The 15,263-nt window shown below is 40.7% G+C and overlaps 1 protein-coding gene across 6 annotated transcripts in view; it reads right to left on the bottom strand.

Annotated features, from left to right (window-relative positions):
* Positions 1–14,997, bottom strand: part of GSAP (gamma-secretase activating protein) — a 48,217-nt gene extending 33,220 nt beyond the window's left edge. For 2 of the 6 annotated variants that reach the window (XM_075024773.1, XM_075024772.1), the window contains exons 1-10: positions 14,128–14,997; positions 10,443–10,516; positions 5,915–5,971; positions 5,142–5,211; positions 4,656–4,712; positions 4,434–4,522; positions 3,951–4,020; positions 2,790–2,836; positions 1,376–1,480; positions 378–437 (exon numbers count right to left, since the gene is read on the bottom strand). In XM_075024773.1, coding sequence (XP_074880874.1) covers positions 378–437; positions 1,376–1,480; positions 2,790–2,836; positions 3,951–4,020; positions 4,434–4,522; positions 4,656–4,712; positions 5,142–5,211; positions 5,915–5,971; positions 10,443–10,516; positions 14,128–14,284 — 786 coding nt within the window. In that variant the 5' untranslated portion in view covers positions 14,285–14,997. Of the gene's footprint in view, positions 1–377; positions 438–1,375; positions 1,481–2,789; positions 2,837–3,950; positions 4,021–4,433; positions 4,523–4,655; positions 4,713–5,141; positions 5,212–5,914; positions 5,972–10,442; positions 10,517–14,057 lie in introns of all 6 variants that reach the window. The other 4 variants (XM_075024769.1, XM_075024771.1, XM_075024770.1 and 1 more) reach the window with 4 other exon arrangements.
* Positions 14,998–15,263: the final 266 nt, after the last annotated feature.

Genomic DNA, 15,263 nt, shown 5'->3' with positions numbered 1-15,263 from the left:
CTGACACAAAGTTAGTATGTGGTTTCTTTGTCTAGTGCATTTGATAACCCTGCTTTTCAGTACTTGAGTATAAGATCAACATAATGTCATGAATGTCACTTACTTCTAGGTCAATAGCTATGCAATTCCACTGAAGTAACCTTACCATGGCGCAATCTGAATCTGACTGAATATATTCTTGAAAAGAATACAATGCAAAAAACAAACAAACAAACAAAAAAAACCAACCCCCCCCAAAACAAACGGAAAAACAAACCCCAGTTTCCCTCTGCAAAAGTTCCAAGAACAAGACACTAAACAGATCTCTGTATCAGTGCCTAGAACACATAATTACATCCATCTCAAAACCATTGTATAATAAAATACTAATGACTTACTATTGAGTTAAAACTTTCATCAGGATAAAACTGGACACATTTTAAAGTACTCCTTGATTCCTGGAATTAAGAGGATGTATTTTGTAACTGATAACATAGAAAGCATATCATATAGACTGAAAAGTGACTGGATACTGCACAGCGTTCTACACACTCAACCCACTTTGCTAACAAATATGCAGAACTTAGGGGACAAAGATGACTTTAAAAACCACATATAACCCCCCACAATAGCACTATGACATGCTTCCTTCCTGTGCCAGATCATTATCTGACAAGCATCTATAATTGCGTGGGCCCCCACCTGAAGCACAGCATTACATGTCTCAAATACACACACATATTCTAGAAAGTTAAAAAAACGTTTTCCATAACTACCTATATGGCAAAAGGAACAGTATCTTATTTTGGTCAGTTCAAAAAGGGTATCTCAAACAAAAACAGGAATACGTTTCTCCATCACAGTTCACTTCCTGTTGTTTCCTAACACTCATATTTTTGGTGGCTAAGAAGAGTTAAGAAAAATCAATTTTAATTTACATAGAATACATCAAGTGCAAATAGTTTGCCAGTCAAAACAAAAAAAACCCAAAGAGTTTCAGCATTTCTAGCCAAGAACCTGCCCTCATTTAGTCACCCAGTAAGTCTGTATACAACATACTTTCTACGTGTGAATTTTCTAGATCAGATGCATTATACTCATGACAGTTTTTGGTAGATTCAGATCCTTTTGAATAAAAGACCTCTTTAAAGCCAAAAAACCTAACAAACTTACCCTTTTTTACAGAAAGCACTGAGACCACCAGTCTTCTTGCAATTTACTATACATAAATACCAGTTACGGCAAGTCTAGCTTTTGCTTTAGGTTATTTGAGGCAGGAACAAGACAGACTACTATAATGAAAAACAAACTCACACTATTATTACCCCCCACACTCAAAAATTTTACTGTCATGAGACAGGCAGGAACAAAACTACTAGAATGACTTTCATCTCACCTTTGGAACAATGTAGAAGAGCCTTTGTTCCATCATATCCCACTGTGCCCAAATGAGATCATCTGCAACTCTGGCTCTTGGAAGCTGACCTGAGTTTTGAATCACCTAGAGGGAAAGAAAGAACATTAGAAGTCATCAAATAAAGTTCTGTAACAATTACGCACAGTCTGTGCTTTAAAGAGAAAAGCAATGACGCAAGAGGCACAAATAGTAAGGTGCTTAGAGGGAATATGCTACTTGTTAGCTCCACAAAGTCCACCTTTGTTGTGTGCAAGGTGCTCATTTTAAAGAGATCAGGAGCACAGTTTTCAGGGTATACCTACTACAAAATATTTTATTTGAGATTTCCTTGCTTGCAAGAAATTCACCAACCACTTAAGCTGCTCCAAGTGAACAAATTAAAACAGACAGCACTCTTCATCATAGAGAAGTGAAAACAAGTGAAATGCCACAGTCAGTTCAGAACCAGCTACATTAACTATTGAAGGAAGACGTGTTAGCTACAGAAGGGATTTCTGTCCAAAGTCTCAGCCACGTGATAGAGAGTACTGACACTAGGGAAAGGGCTAGAATTGTGGAAAACTATTGGGGTTGTATAAATGCACTCTTGAAAGATGTAGGGAGATTCCATGTCAAACAAAACAAATCTGTTTGTTAGAAGGACAGCAGATTGATCTATTTTTCTGATTACACTCTTAGACTTTACTCCACTACTGTAGTCTAGCATATAAAATCCATCTGCTTTAAAAGCAATGACAAACTTTAAGAAAACCATGAAGGACTTCCAAGTGACTGAAAATCAGGACCGTAACTTTTTCCTTACAAGCCTACACTTGTCTCCATAAACCAAAACATTGGCTTTAGTGACAATTCTTTACTATATTAGATGTAAGTTTATTAATAATAAGTCTTTTAAGCAGAACATCCACAATTTGTTGAAGACAGATTCATGTTAAAAACAGGAAAAGAAGATGAAGGGAAAAAGAGATTGGAAGATTTACAGTACTTGGAGTGTATTTAAGTTTTATGTCTTTTGTTTGCTTGTTTTTTAAATGAATCCTTTACTGGGACACACAGACTCTCAAAAGGCAAAGTTAGGAAGGTGATACTGCAAAGATTTTAAATGGTTTAGAAATGTATATACACTATGTTTACTCCCAACTTCTAACACCCAGACACATTCAGCAACAAACAAAAACCAATAAAATGAGTAACTTTCCTCACAGATTACATGGTATGCAGGTTTTTCAATCAGCTTTGTGTTTAGCTGCATAAGCTGCCATACTATCAATACTTTCAATATACTTTGTGTTGCACAAGTATACGACTACAAAAACAGTTAGTTAAAATTACAAGTGTTTAAATTTTCAATTAAAGCAAAAAACCTCAAACCCCAAGATTTTTCAAGTCTTACCACTTTGTGTTCTTCTTCTGCAACATGAATGTCAAATTGTTCAATATCTTTAAAATATGTAAAAAAAAAATCATTACAAACATACATTTTTATATGCTTTTATACAGCTTATTAAACAAATCTCACCTCTTGGAATGCTATAAGAACACATTAGGGCCAGTTAAGTTCAACTCAGTGTAAGAGGAAATCCGTGATACATGAACACAGGTGCCTATGCAGAGACCTGGACTCTCTTCCTTTACTGACCTGAGGGTGGCTTCAGCCATACCACCCCTCTGGAAACAGTTCTCTGCCCACATCACCACAGCACCGTCAGGGAGAGCGCTAACTGAAACATGCCAAACCAAGCCAAGGAGCACACTTACAAAGAGCACGCAGAGCTGCATGCCCGTGCCTGAGACTACACCCTAGCCCTGTTCCACTTCGTAGCATGAACGCCACCTCACGGTCCTTTCCCATGCAAAATTCCTAAAAGTTATTGGTAGTTTGCCTGTGCGAAGAGTGCAAGTTTCACCCAGTAGATGGTATAAATGTTTCTGATACAGTTCACAGCACTATGTGAACTTACTAGGATGTGAACTCTGCCCACTCAAGTCCAGCTACCTAAAGGTTGGTGTCTCGCTTAGCAGAGAAGATGGGCCTCTCCAAAGAGATAGGAAAAGCGATCTCACTCTGTAATAAGACTGAATGGTAAAAGGGATAAACAGCCTTTGCCAAGTATCCACCTCTATCCATTCCCTCCCATTAGAATAGGTTGAACATGCAAAGTTAGCTGAATTGAAGGAACTATTATCCTATTCTTATCCCACTTGTCATGTGTTAAATCACAATCCATCTCTCATAGTCAATTGACCTGCTCTGAATTCATACAGACAACTATAAAAGTCTATATCAGCTTTTTTAGAAATAAAGATAACTGATGAATGCATGAACTAGTAATTACATGCAAGTAATTTCAAAGCTGGCCATTCTGCTAACATTTAAAAAAAAAAATCCCATTAAATTATACAGTTTTTAAAAGACATTTGTACTACCCAGAATAGCTCATGCCCTTTTTTCCCCGTTTTTTTTTTTCTCCAATAAAAGTCTACCAAAAATATAATCTAAACTGGTCATCTTAAAGTAAAAGAATGACAATGTACTTTCAAAATATTAACTCACATTTATCTTCTGAAACTAGCAAGAGGCGACTCTCTGTAGAATTATTTCTGCCTTCAACTGGATAAAGAAACTATACAGAAAGTTTCACAAAAGTAAGTAAATAAACAAAGTATTTTAGAACACTTATCTAAAATGTGGGGGTTTTTTAAGCTGGATATTTACATATTTTTAAATTAAGAGAGGCACACTAATGATATTTAATTAATAAAAATAGCTATTATTACAGACTAATAGTCACCAATCACTATAATTGCAACCTTTGGAGGATTCAAAAGGAATAAAAAAGTAGCCTTCATGTCAGAGAAATATTCTACATCAAACATTTTATGATGTTTCTAATTTTTTTCATTCAATGAAGAAACACAGGCACACCATCTCTGTAACAGTTGCAAGATAACATGCGATATTTCTGCACTCAACCACTTTTTCTCTCTAGCATAGTGGATTTAAAAGGTTTGTATTTAGATTAGTTGAATAATTTACCTGTACTTGAACACAGCTATCCACAGCCTTTAGGACTCTCACATTATTAATGGGATGAATTTCAATTAGCAAGGTTAAATACTTGGATACTGCAAAAAGAACATGTTTTAGATAACATTCTTTTTTATACACAATTTTGTTTTCTAAACAGAAATTATGTGGGGGGAAAAAGCAAAAGGGTACAGTATTTCTAACAGTATTAAAACAATCCACTTGTAGTACCTGACTGTAATAGCCGACTTACTCTTTCCTCCTCTGTATATTGACGGAAGCTGACCGCTAAGGGCGGAAAAAAAAAGAAAAGCCAACACAACCACAGTGAGCATGCATATTTGATATTAATCTTATGAAACATTCTCGAAGAGCAAGCATCACAAATTTTTTTACCAAAAACATCTATGTTAAAGGAACAACAGAAGCTCTCCTAGATGTAGGAGGCATGTATAAATACAGGAGGGGGAAGTGAACAAAGGGTCAGCGTGTCTTAGATTTTTATTTTAACAAAACAGCAATATCGTTACAGCTGTGTCTTTATGTTGTTACCTACATTATTTGGTGATGGATCCACCAAAATGCATAGACTGCTGTGGGCAACATATGGATCAAAATAGATTTAACTAATTCTAGACCCAAATGTATCATCCTCCTAAACTAAATCATCTTTACCATGACACACACACAAAAATTAATGATAAAACACATATTTACCCAATAATGTCCTCTCATTGTTGACTGAACAGCTGATTATTCGTAGATCCCTCTCAAACATATAGAGGTGCTACAGAGAAACACATTAATGCTAATAAATTTTTTTTTAACCATATAAAGAAAACCATCTGATTACTCCTCCTTAGGAAAACACTGCTGACCAGTACACCATATTTGTTTTTAAAACAAATCATTTCACAGCCAGAACCGTATTTCAAGCCTCAATTATATCACTTCTCCTTTTTCTCGTTTGTTTCTTTCGTACTGGTTCTTTTGAGCTCTAAGTTGCCACTAGAGCAACACAGCAGACCTTTATGTAAATACAAAATTTCACCCATTTCATACTGTTATAGGGACATTAAGGGCCTATTATCATGACTCCAGCCGCTGAATTGCAGTACATTCAGTTTTAGAATAATTTCTTACAAATGGTAGCACCAAACAGACTGAGAATGCACACATAAAGAAAACCCAAACCAGTTACTTCTTAGCACACACGTTCAGTGTGAAGAAGAGTGGAAAGGGCTTGAATTGGTTGTTTAGGAAGAAAGGTTGCAGACACGATGCTTTACTACTCCCACGTCATTCAGATGTTCTGTAATGTTCTGCATCTTAATACTACTGAGCATCATTCGAATACCTTCTCTGGTCTCTCTTTCGTTTCAAACAAGCATATACTCCTTAAGGACATAACTTAAGTGTGTTGCAAGGCATCAAAATCTGAAACATTACAGCACTGTCTTCACCAGGGAGAAGCCTGGCATTGCTCTCACCTCATTTTGTTTAGTTTGAAGATCGTACAATCCAATGTGAGTATTTCTCTCATTTCCCTATGGATGAAAACAAATCAGCACTGGCGATGTAAATACACACAAAGTTAAACATTGTTTTTATTTTTTTTCCTACCTCCCTCTCCTCTTCCCCCCCGCCCCTTGACACACATCCTCACACACTTCCCTGTCCTATAAACAGGCAGTTAACTATCTAATTCCAAGAAAGCAAGGCAAGAAAGAGAACAGATTTTTTTTTTTTTTTCTCCTTTTAGAAGTAACACATGGGATAAAGCTGAAATGTGGCCAATTCACAGCCCACAAGCCGTTGCATAAGCCAAGTGCCTCTCTCACTTCGGTTCTAAACTGGTTTTAGTTATAGGCAGTAGGGCCAGGAAGAGAGATGTCTGTACAAGAATGAAAGGGGATGCTATGGCCCTTAGAAGATTTAAGGCTGGTGTTCCAAACCTCACCAACTCGAGAGCACAGAAACATCAAACATCACCAAACACAGCTTCCAGTGATCTGGCTGCAGGCTGGAAAAAGGATTTCAGCTCTGCCTTAGGAAATTATTGTTTGAAGGCTAAATATATTTCACAAGCTCAGATGATACCATTAGCCTGCTGCCTTTGAAAAGAAACATAATACACATCCTTTCTAGCTTACTGGTAATAACATAAAACGATTTTGTTTGGGGCACTTCTAAGACTATTCAAATAAAAACTTATTCTTGGTAATTTTCACCATGCTTTAAATTTTCAAAATAAAAAAAAAATTAAAACAAATTCTGCTTGGCAGCATATATTGTATATCAAATCAAGCTGAAGTCCATTAATGTACTCTAGGTATAAGCACTAAATTGCTGAACTGTTGAAATTAAATCCAGCTACATAAGCTTGTACTCAAACAGTGAGCATCATTGTTTTTAGCTACAGCTTGGGGGGGAGAGGGGAGCAATCTGTGGTTATTTACAAAGTTATGGCTTCTTGCTTTGTGAAGTTAAAACAAAAGCCTAAGTATTCTCTTCCTAAGGGGTCTATTTCTGAGTGTCTCATTATTGTTGTGCCAATGACAAAAGTCTTTGACTTCTGATTTAAACATGGAAAACAAAATGTCTTTATATTAAGACACAGGCTTCAGGCCTCCTAATTTAAGGTTAAGCAAGTGCTTTCACAAATAACCACTCCTTGCAAGTATGTCTGAAACGCTAACATCCTCTGTGCTTAGCTACTGAAAAATATACTTTACAAGACTGGTAACAGCACTACAACAGTACCCATATCTGTGCATAAGCCGAGATGCTTGTTTTCATGTTTACTCTGAAGATTCTTGCATTGCCTTGCAAAACAGAAGCGCGGGCACTAGAATGCACTGTTAAAAATATCTTCTTTACACCAACTATTAATGTCATGAAAGACAGATGCTGTCAAAACTACAGTACAACAGAATACCGTAAAATAAGCTTGAAAATAAAGCTCATTCTCCACCTTCCCCTGTTTTCATGCAGAATGCACTTGATTTACTTCCACTTAGCAGACAAAGGTTGTTTTCTATTTGTATCTATTAGGAAACAAGCCAGGGCAGCTCAGTTTAGTTTACATCCTTGTTTGTGCACTAGCCTCACTGACAATGTCACAGCTAAATTTTGCTGCTATAAAACCAACAGGAAAGGCTCACAGACATGTAACTGTGTCTTGTGAAAGTGGTAGCTCATTAGTTATAAATAGTTTATCATGAAGTGCGGAGAGTGAGAGAAAGAGGTTTTAAACTGCCTTAACTCAGTAAGATCTGTAGTTTCTTAGAAGCTGTAATTACATCATGTTTCTCCAATGTAAGTTTAAGGAAACAGAAGGACTAACTGCAGACACTAAAAGCAGTCTGTTTTCCCCAGGTAAGCTTTCCTGTGTGACGAAGTGTATTAGCAGAACAGAATAGTAAAAAGCAAAGAATACTTATATTTTAGAACAAGTTTGTAAAAATTTAAACTAAGGATCAAATTGGGACCTAAAACTACTTGTCATTCACTAAGATGCATACACCAAGACTCTTTTTTCTTCTATATAAATATAAATGGATACTCCACTTAAAAGGTTTGTGGTGAACTCCAAAACCGTAGAACTATACCCATTCATTGTCAATGGGCTGTTTGAGGAAAGAAAACATTTGGATTGAATCCTTGTTAAGTCAGTAGTAAAGTATAAAAAGACAGACACACAATACTCCCAACACTAGCTGGTTTTTAGCATTCTACTCTTGAGAGCGGAAAAAAATTCAGTCCTGGTTTAAGGTATCGCAGTCCCAAGGTGTGACTGAAGCTGACAAAGATGTAACTAAATTAACAAAAGCATAGACATCAGGAAAGGCACAGCATTAGCAGCTCAGGACCCAGCCTGTTCAGGACACTGGCTAAGTGCTGTGCAGCTAAAGCCTGGGACACCACATGTGCTCCTACCAATATACAAGCCACCTAGACCAGCATGAGGTTTGGGGCAGACATACCCACATGTTCTTATCATGCAAGCAGACAAGTGTGGATGTATTGACTCCCATTGACACCAATAGCACCTAAGTGGATACCAACACTTTTAACTGATGAACAGAAGTTCTACTGATCCAAGAAAAAAATGTGTACACACACACTATGAGCAACTTCTCTGTGGGAGAAGCATCATACATTTAATGCAATACCACCTTAAGATACATTTGTTCTTCATGAGAAAACTCCAGGAAGTATCTTCCAGTTTACCCATTAACAAGCATAAAAAACAGTTATAGTGGAAGCAAACAAAATATGTCAGCATCCTTCCCAACAGAAGAATAAATAGATGCTGGTTCTTCAGCGGGCTGACTCACTCAGGAGAAAAAGATCAGACTGCTTTAACATGGTAAGAGAACAGGAAGAGAAGTAGAAGCATCTTCTTTGGAACGGCATTTTGAGAGGTGCAAACTGCAGCACAGTTGTGCAGTTTGTTAGTTCCAGTTCTCAGGCTTTGTCATCCAGCCATTCTTACCACAGGCTGCAGAGGTCACTTTATTCCCCAAATTAGGAAAGAGAAACTACAGTGAACATTTTCAGTGACTTCCTATGCAGCCTTTACCCATAGGTTCAGGGAACTAAGCCTAGGTGTTCAAATCCTCCTGCAAGTCATCAGCCTATTCAGTCAATGAAATCTAGTGGGTTATTTGCCCACCTCCTCCACCCCAAATACCTCCTCCCAAAGTATAGGCTACAAGTTGCCAGTTCTCTAAACTCCACCAATGGTTTTGCTCAGATCCCTACTGACCAGAGTGGGAGCTTTGATACCTAGCAAGCAGGCAAACACCTACATTTAGATGGGTGAACCTTGAGCTACAACCCATCCCTTGTGCCAGTTGCAAGAGCCTAACAGCATACAAGGCAGTTGGACTCCACTGTCAGAAGCCCAAAAAAGCTTACTGTGACATTCCACAGATGCTAGAAAGCAGGAACATCACACACACACAGTTACAGATGTCCTGTTGGGAACTAGATGGGTTACTTTCATTAAGTCTTTCTAGACTTTTGAGCAATGAAAAACTTGACACATTCTTTAGAGTTGTTTTTACTGTTACTTTTGTCTTGTACAGACTCCCCTCCCTATGCTTGTACTAAAGGAAACATCCACCCACAGTTAAAGTGTATTATACCTTGATGAAGACCTCACGTCTTCCCTTAACCCTAGGGAAGCTGGAGAGTTTTAGCACTGTTGAGCTGGAGGGGAACAAAAGGCAGTCCTATTCTACTGGAGTCTGCTATCTCTAATCCATACTCTTCAAAAACCAAGATCCTCCAGAATCCAGCTGGGTCTACAGATTTCTCCGAGATGCACAGAAAAGCAGCACAGTTTGTCTCATCAAGGGGAAACCTTCTCAAACCATATGAAAATCTCTTGGAACTACAGGCATTTCAACCTAAAAGCTATACATATGCCATGGATTGCAGAATGCTATGTTAAAAAGGGTAGCTTTACATACTTCAAGACATCAAATAAACAACAGTTACTTACAACAGACTACTTACAATAAAGTGCTACAGATGAATCTTAAAGTAACAAAGAACAGAGAAAGCAGAATTAGTCTTAGATAAATGGCATCTTAGCATATATATTGGTAGGAGGAAACATATTTAACTAAAGCAGTGCACATGAATTTAAGTCAGACTTCCCTAAGAAATTCTGAGGGTAAAAGAATGTGCTGCTTACAAAGAGTTTATCTGTTAAAGAAACGTCATTTCACTCAGGGTAAGATTCTGGCCCCCCAAAAAAATCAAGAGCAAAATCCCTATGGATTTAATCAGCTCGGTACTTTACCCTCCATTTCATCATTCTTAACCTTTGTCTGAAGTGGAGATGGGTATTTTCCCATTGCCCAACCCCACAAGTTGTAATCACTCGAGTTTTCGTGTTCTAACCCTCACTGCAAAAAATTTTGAACTACAAGGACTCAGTTAGGCAAGATACACATATGGTGTTATTCTCTACTATATTTTTATTAAGTTCAGAGACAGACATACCTTCCAGGTATAAATAATTTTACTGTTTCTTTCAACATTTACAATGTAGAGTGCTGATGATTTCCCAGAAGTATCTGAAATGATAAGTATCAAAAGGCACAGGATTTTCATTTGAGCTGGTTCATCACACAATTTATGCACACTTTAAGCAAAGATACTAAATACATTTTTACATATAAATATTTCTTTGTACATGCCAAAATTACTCCCTTCTGGAAAGACAGAGAGAATATTTCTTACACCTTGATTTAAATCTGATAAACTTCAACACAAAATACTTAAAGGGTTTCAAAACACACAGGAAAGAGTTATTTATGTAAATTCCTAACTCTTTATTATAATTGTGATTCTAATGGCCACTGAAATGGAATGCTTTTTTCACCATCTTCCATTCACAGAAATTAAATTGCATTTATCCATTATACACAACACGGGGTTCCAACAGTTAAGTTGCACTCCAATCCTCAGAACACTACAGGGAGATAGAACCACCCTGAGGAAAAGTGTCCCTTGCTCCCACCTGCCCCTTGAGCATCCCAAAGGAATGCCTGGAAATAAACTACACCTTCAGAGATTAGCTCTACAACAACACACACACATGCACACACACCCCCACCCCAAAACCCCAGAACCACAAGATTAAGCACCACATATATATATATATATATGCAACATACCTACAAGTACAAGGGAATTAAGCAATGCAGGACAAGGGATACGATGTGGGATGTGAATGGAAGAGTAGGGTTAAAAGGGAAACAGAGGAGCAGGAAGCTAGGATGGACAAAGAGAAGAGCACATCTGGACAGAGCAGTGCAAAATAAGAAGGAAAACACCAGAAAAAAAGATAAAATGTCATACTCAAAATGACCAAAATGCATGCTTTCCTGATGCTGCTTTTTTGTTTTCCAATTGCTGCAGCCACCAAAAGTGCATTTATCTCAGATGGAACTTTCATTAAAAGTGGAAAATTTGCCCTTAATAAGGTTAAGAGCTGCATGATTGGTACTAGTTTTAAGATAAAGGTAGCCTGTGGTAAGCATCAGCAAAAAGAATTCTCCACAACTCTCAGCAAGCATTTAGTCAAGTTCGACACTATTTACTTTGCAGTTATCACGAAGCATTGGCAGAAGACAGACATGTGAAACTTAAGTTTCACAAGCCTGATACTATAAACTGGCTTGTACAGCTCGCAGTGATATGAAAAAAAAAACTTTTTGTAAGTATTATCAGAAGGAAACAAATTCTGTATTTTATTGTGGGAGGACAATGAAAATCCTTCATGTACATTTAACAACTTATCACTTTCTACTGGTTTCAGATCAATCAAGGTACACTACAATACCACTACATTAGGGCTAGTTGGTGACGACTGAGAAAGTCTCAGATAACCATATATTCCGCTCTTCTTTTAGCGGAAACTTCCCAGAATGTAACCACCACCTCAAACTTTCAAGATGAGTACTATGGTCTCCACACTTCTCTCTCATACAATACTTCCTCAGAACAGAATTTAGCTAGAGAAGGTCCACAAAAAATCTCCATGTTAATGAATTTCTCTATCACCCAACTTAACAGATCTTAAAGATGTTGAAAAGGTTCCTTTTCAGAAGCAAGTTTCATGTCACTGAACATTGTCAGTGGGAATATGGAGCCGAATTAGAAGTGGCAATCATCTCTGCCCTTGGAAAGTCCTGCAGTAAAACTGCACATGGAATTACAGCTTCTTCCTCATCCCCACATGATGAAGGGCTGCAAAAGAACCAACCCAACCTGCCTGCCCAGCAAACAACTCACATCAACATACTCCGGAGAATGCAGCGTTTGATTTCCTGAAGGCCACTATACGCGGCTCATACAAAAATAAGCGGAAAGAAGAGAATGAGGCTGGTTCTTTTCACATGCTGCTCCCCTCTCATCATCATAGCTACTCCCAGCTCCCATGCAATTAGAAATTCTCAAGCTATCAAGGATTTTCAAGTCCTCAGGAAAGAAAATAATATGAATAACATCTGAAACCACTGACACAAAAGTACCATGGCTCCTAAAAATTGCTTGCTTTCTGTGAATAGGTATTTCTTTGATGTTTAAATAAGTCTTTTCAAATTCTTGCCTCCTATCTTCACCCTCCTAATACAACAGCACTACATCAAGGGGAAAAGTCAGTACACAGACAAAAGTTGAAACGCCATACAGCAATACTGGTATCTGACAGATGCACCTTCCAACCTCGATTCTTCTGATTCTGTATTACCGGGGGCATTTACTGAATGAAGAGTCTGTATTACATATTAAAAAGCTGAATACAATTGTCCCTTTCCCAAACACAAGTCAGCACCATTTTGAGATTGTTATGACATAAATGCATAGGTTGACTGATTGAATTCATCACAGATGAACTGATAAATTCATAGATTAAGTATGGAGAATTTCAGAATCTCACCTCAAATCCCTTCGGTACACCATTCAACAGTTGTTCAGTAAACTACTTGGTGTATGTGAAATAATTTTTAACAGATTTTGTAACTGATGGCTTGGTAAATAATTTTCTTTTATAAAATCAAAAAAAAGCTGATACCTTCTAGTTTAACTCCAAACAAGTTGTTATGAAACTATTTGATAACAGTTTCTCAAGGAGGGAAGCAAGTTAAATATTTGGAGTTAATTAAAAGCAACCAAAGGAGTTGAGGTTTCAAGTTGCATCAGTGACCATCTATTTCTACTGAAGTACTACTTATTAGTTTTTGGGGTTTTTTAGACTAAGGTTTCCATCAGCTTCTGAAAAGAAGAACTGAGCCAGCTGCCCTGCAGATGAATGAGAACAAACACAAGCAAAAAACCACAGGGCCAAGAATACAGGGTGGTCATTCTTTTTTTCCAACCACTGCATCAAGTGGTCGCTACGCTACCTATAGCACACTGCTGTGACAGCTAACACTTCATCTAATTTTAACTAGCACTCATTTACCACATAGACAAAAGTGTTTGGGTTTTGTTGGGGTTTTTTGTTTGTTTTTTTCCTCCCAGAAAGGGGAGTAGTGTAGAAGCGGGAGTCACGCTAGAAGCCTTTTTGGGAAAATAAAAAAAAAAAAAAAGATAAAAAACCCAAACGCGTGAAGAAGCAGAAGAACAATCTGCCGAGCGCAGCTGACGCGCAGAAGTGCTTTCGGCACGTCAGAAGTCCCCTGAGGACACCAGACTTCCCCGCCTTTGCAGGGAGCTGAGGGACGAGCCCCCCCGCCAACGCGCGGCCCGGGGGCGGGCGTAGCTCGCTCCTCTGGAGCCCGGCCGAGGCGGGGGACTAACGGCGGCCGCTCCCCCCACCCCGCTCCGGAGGCTGGCACTCCTCCGCCGCCGCCGCCATGAGCCCCGACACCCCCCCTGCCCCGCGGCCGGAGGCGGCGCGGCCCTGACTGGAAGGCGCAGGCCCCGGGCGAGTCTCGCCCCAGGCCCGGCTCCTCCGCCCGCGGGAGAGGGCAGCGCACGGAGGCGGCTGGGAGCGACCGGGCGGCCGAGGGGGAGGGAGCCCTCCTCGGCCCTGCCCGGGGAGCGCGGGAGCGGGCGGCCCCGCCGCAGCGGAGCCCGCCGGCGCAGCGCCACCGGCCGCGGCGTTACCTAGAGCCGCCGCCCAACCCCGCGCCGCCAGCCAGGGGACCACATCCCTCTGCAGGTCAAACTCGGCTACCAGGTGAAGCAGCATAGCGCCCTCCTCTCGCCCCGGCCCGCCGTGGGACGCGGAGCGGCTGCCGGCCCGGCTCGCCTCCGCTCCAGCCGCCGGAGCTCCCCGCACCGGCGCCTACGGGCCGGCCGCCACCATGGGCCCGCCCGCTCTCGGCGCCCATTGGGCCCCGCGGGTGTCACTCAGCTGGCGGCGGCGCGGAGTGGCTGGGCGCGCTCCCGCCTCCCTCCGTCCCCCTCAGCCGGCGGTGGGGCGGGGCGGGCTCGTTCGCTCGCTGAGGCGTTCCGGTGGTGCCGGTGGCTCTGCGAGGCGTCGCCGTTTCCCGCTCCCTACCGGGGGGACGGGAGCCGCGGGGACAGCGCCCCAGAGCCGCGCCACACGGGGGGGCAGCCTGCGTGCAGGTGACCGTGGGGCTTCAGGTGGTCTCGAAGGCCCTCGTTTGCCCGTTGGAGCTGGCGCCCGGGCTCCTCCCGAGGCGTGCTGGAGGAAGGGCTGATCGTTTCTGAAGCTTCCCTCAGGGCGTGACTCGGAGTGCCTTAAACGGTTGCCTGTGGGTGAGGCCTGGTGTCAAGCTTCCGACGTCCGGTGTCCGCTCATCAGAAGGCCCCGGTCATTTGTTACCCTCCTCGCGTTCCCCCTGCAAGTGTTAGGTGTTTTCCAGAATTTCAGGCAGCATCCCTGTTTTCTGAGATTAGGCACTGTGAAATTGCTCGTTGAAATTAGATAAGTCTGTGCAAACTGCCTTGGCAGAGCTCAGGGTGTCCTCACAGGCTAGGCCTGGCATGATCCAGCTTTTTGTCTCTCTGCTAGGAAAGGAGGTAAACCTTGGTGTCATCTTGGGGGGTTTTGTGGTTTGTTTGCTTGGGGTATTTTTAGCTTTTGAAAATATTTGTAGCACTGATAAGATGCTACTCCATGGCTATCTATAGCCTGCCTGTAATTACCATTTCCCTTCTGACATGCACTGGCTGATGTCAGCCAGCTAAAAGTGGCATAAAAGTGGATAGGCTGTAAGGGCACACACCAAGCTAGACATATGCTGAGTATGTAACAGCTTGAGCCTTTTCTAAGAGGTAATCCAGTACCAAGTTTTTTCCCCTCATTGCTAAGATTTGGGGCTATATAAAGACCAGACGAGAATC

The sequence above is a fragment of the Buteo buteo genome, chromosome 4 (assembly GCF_964188355.1).
Source record: "Buteo buteo chromosome 4, bButBut1.hap1.1, whole genome shotgun sequence".
NCBI lineage: Eukaryota > Metazoa > Chordata > Aves > Accipitriformes > Accipitridae > Buteo > Buteo buteo.
Note: the sequence above shows the minus strand (reverse complement) of the source record. Positions and strands in the feature narration are given on the sequence as shown.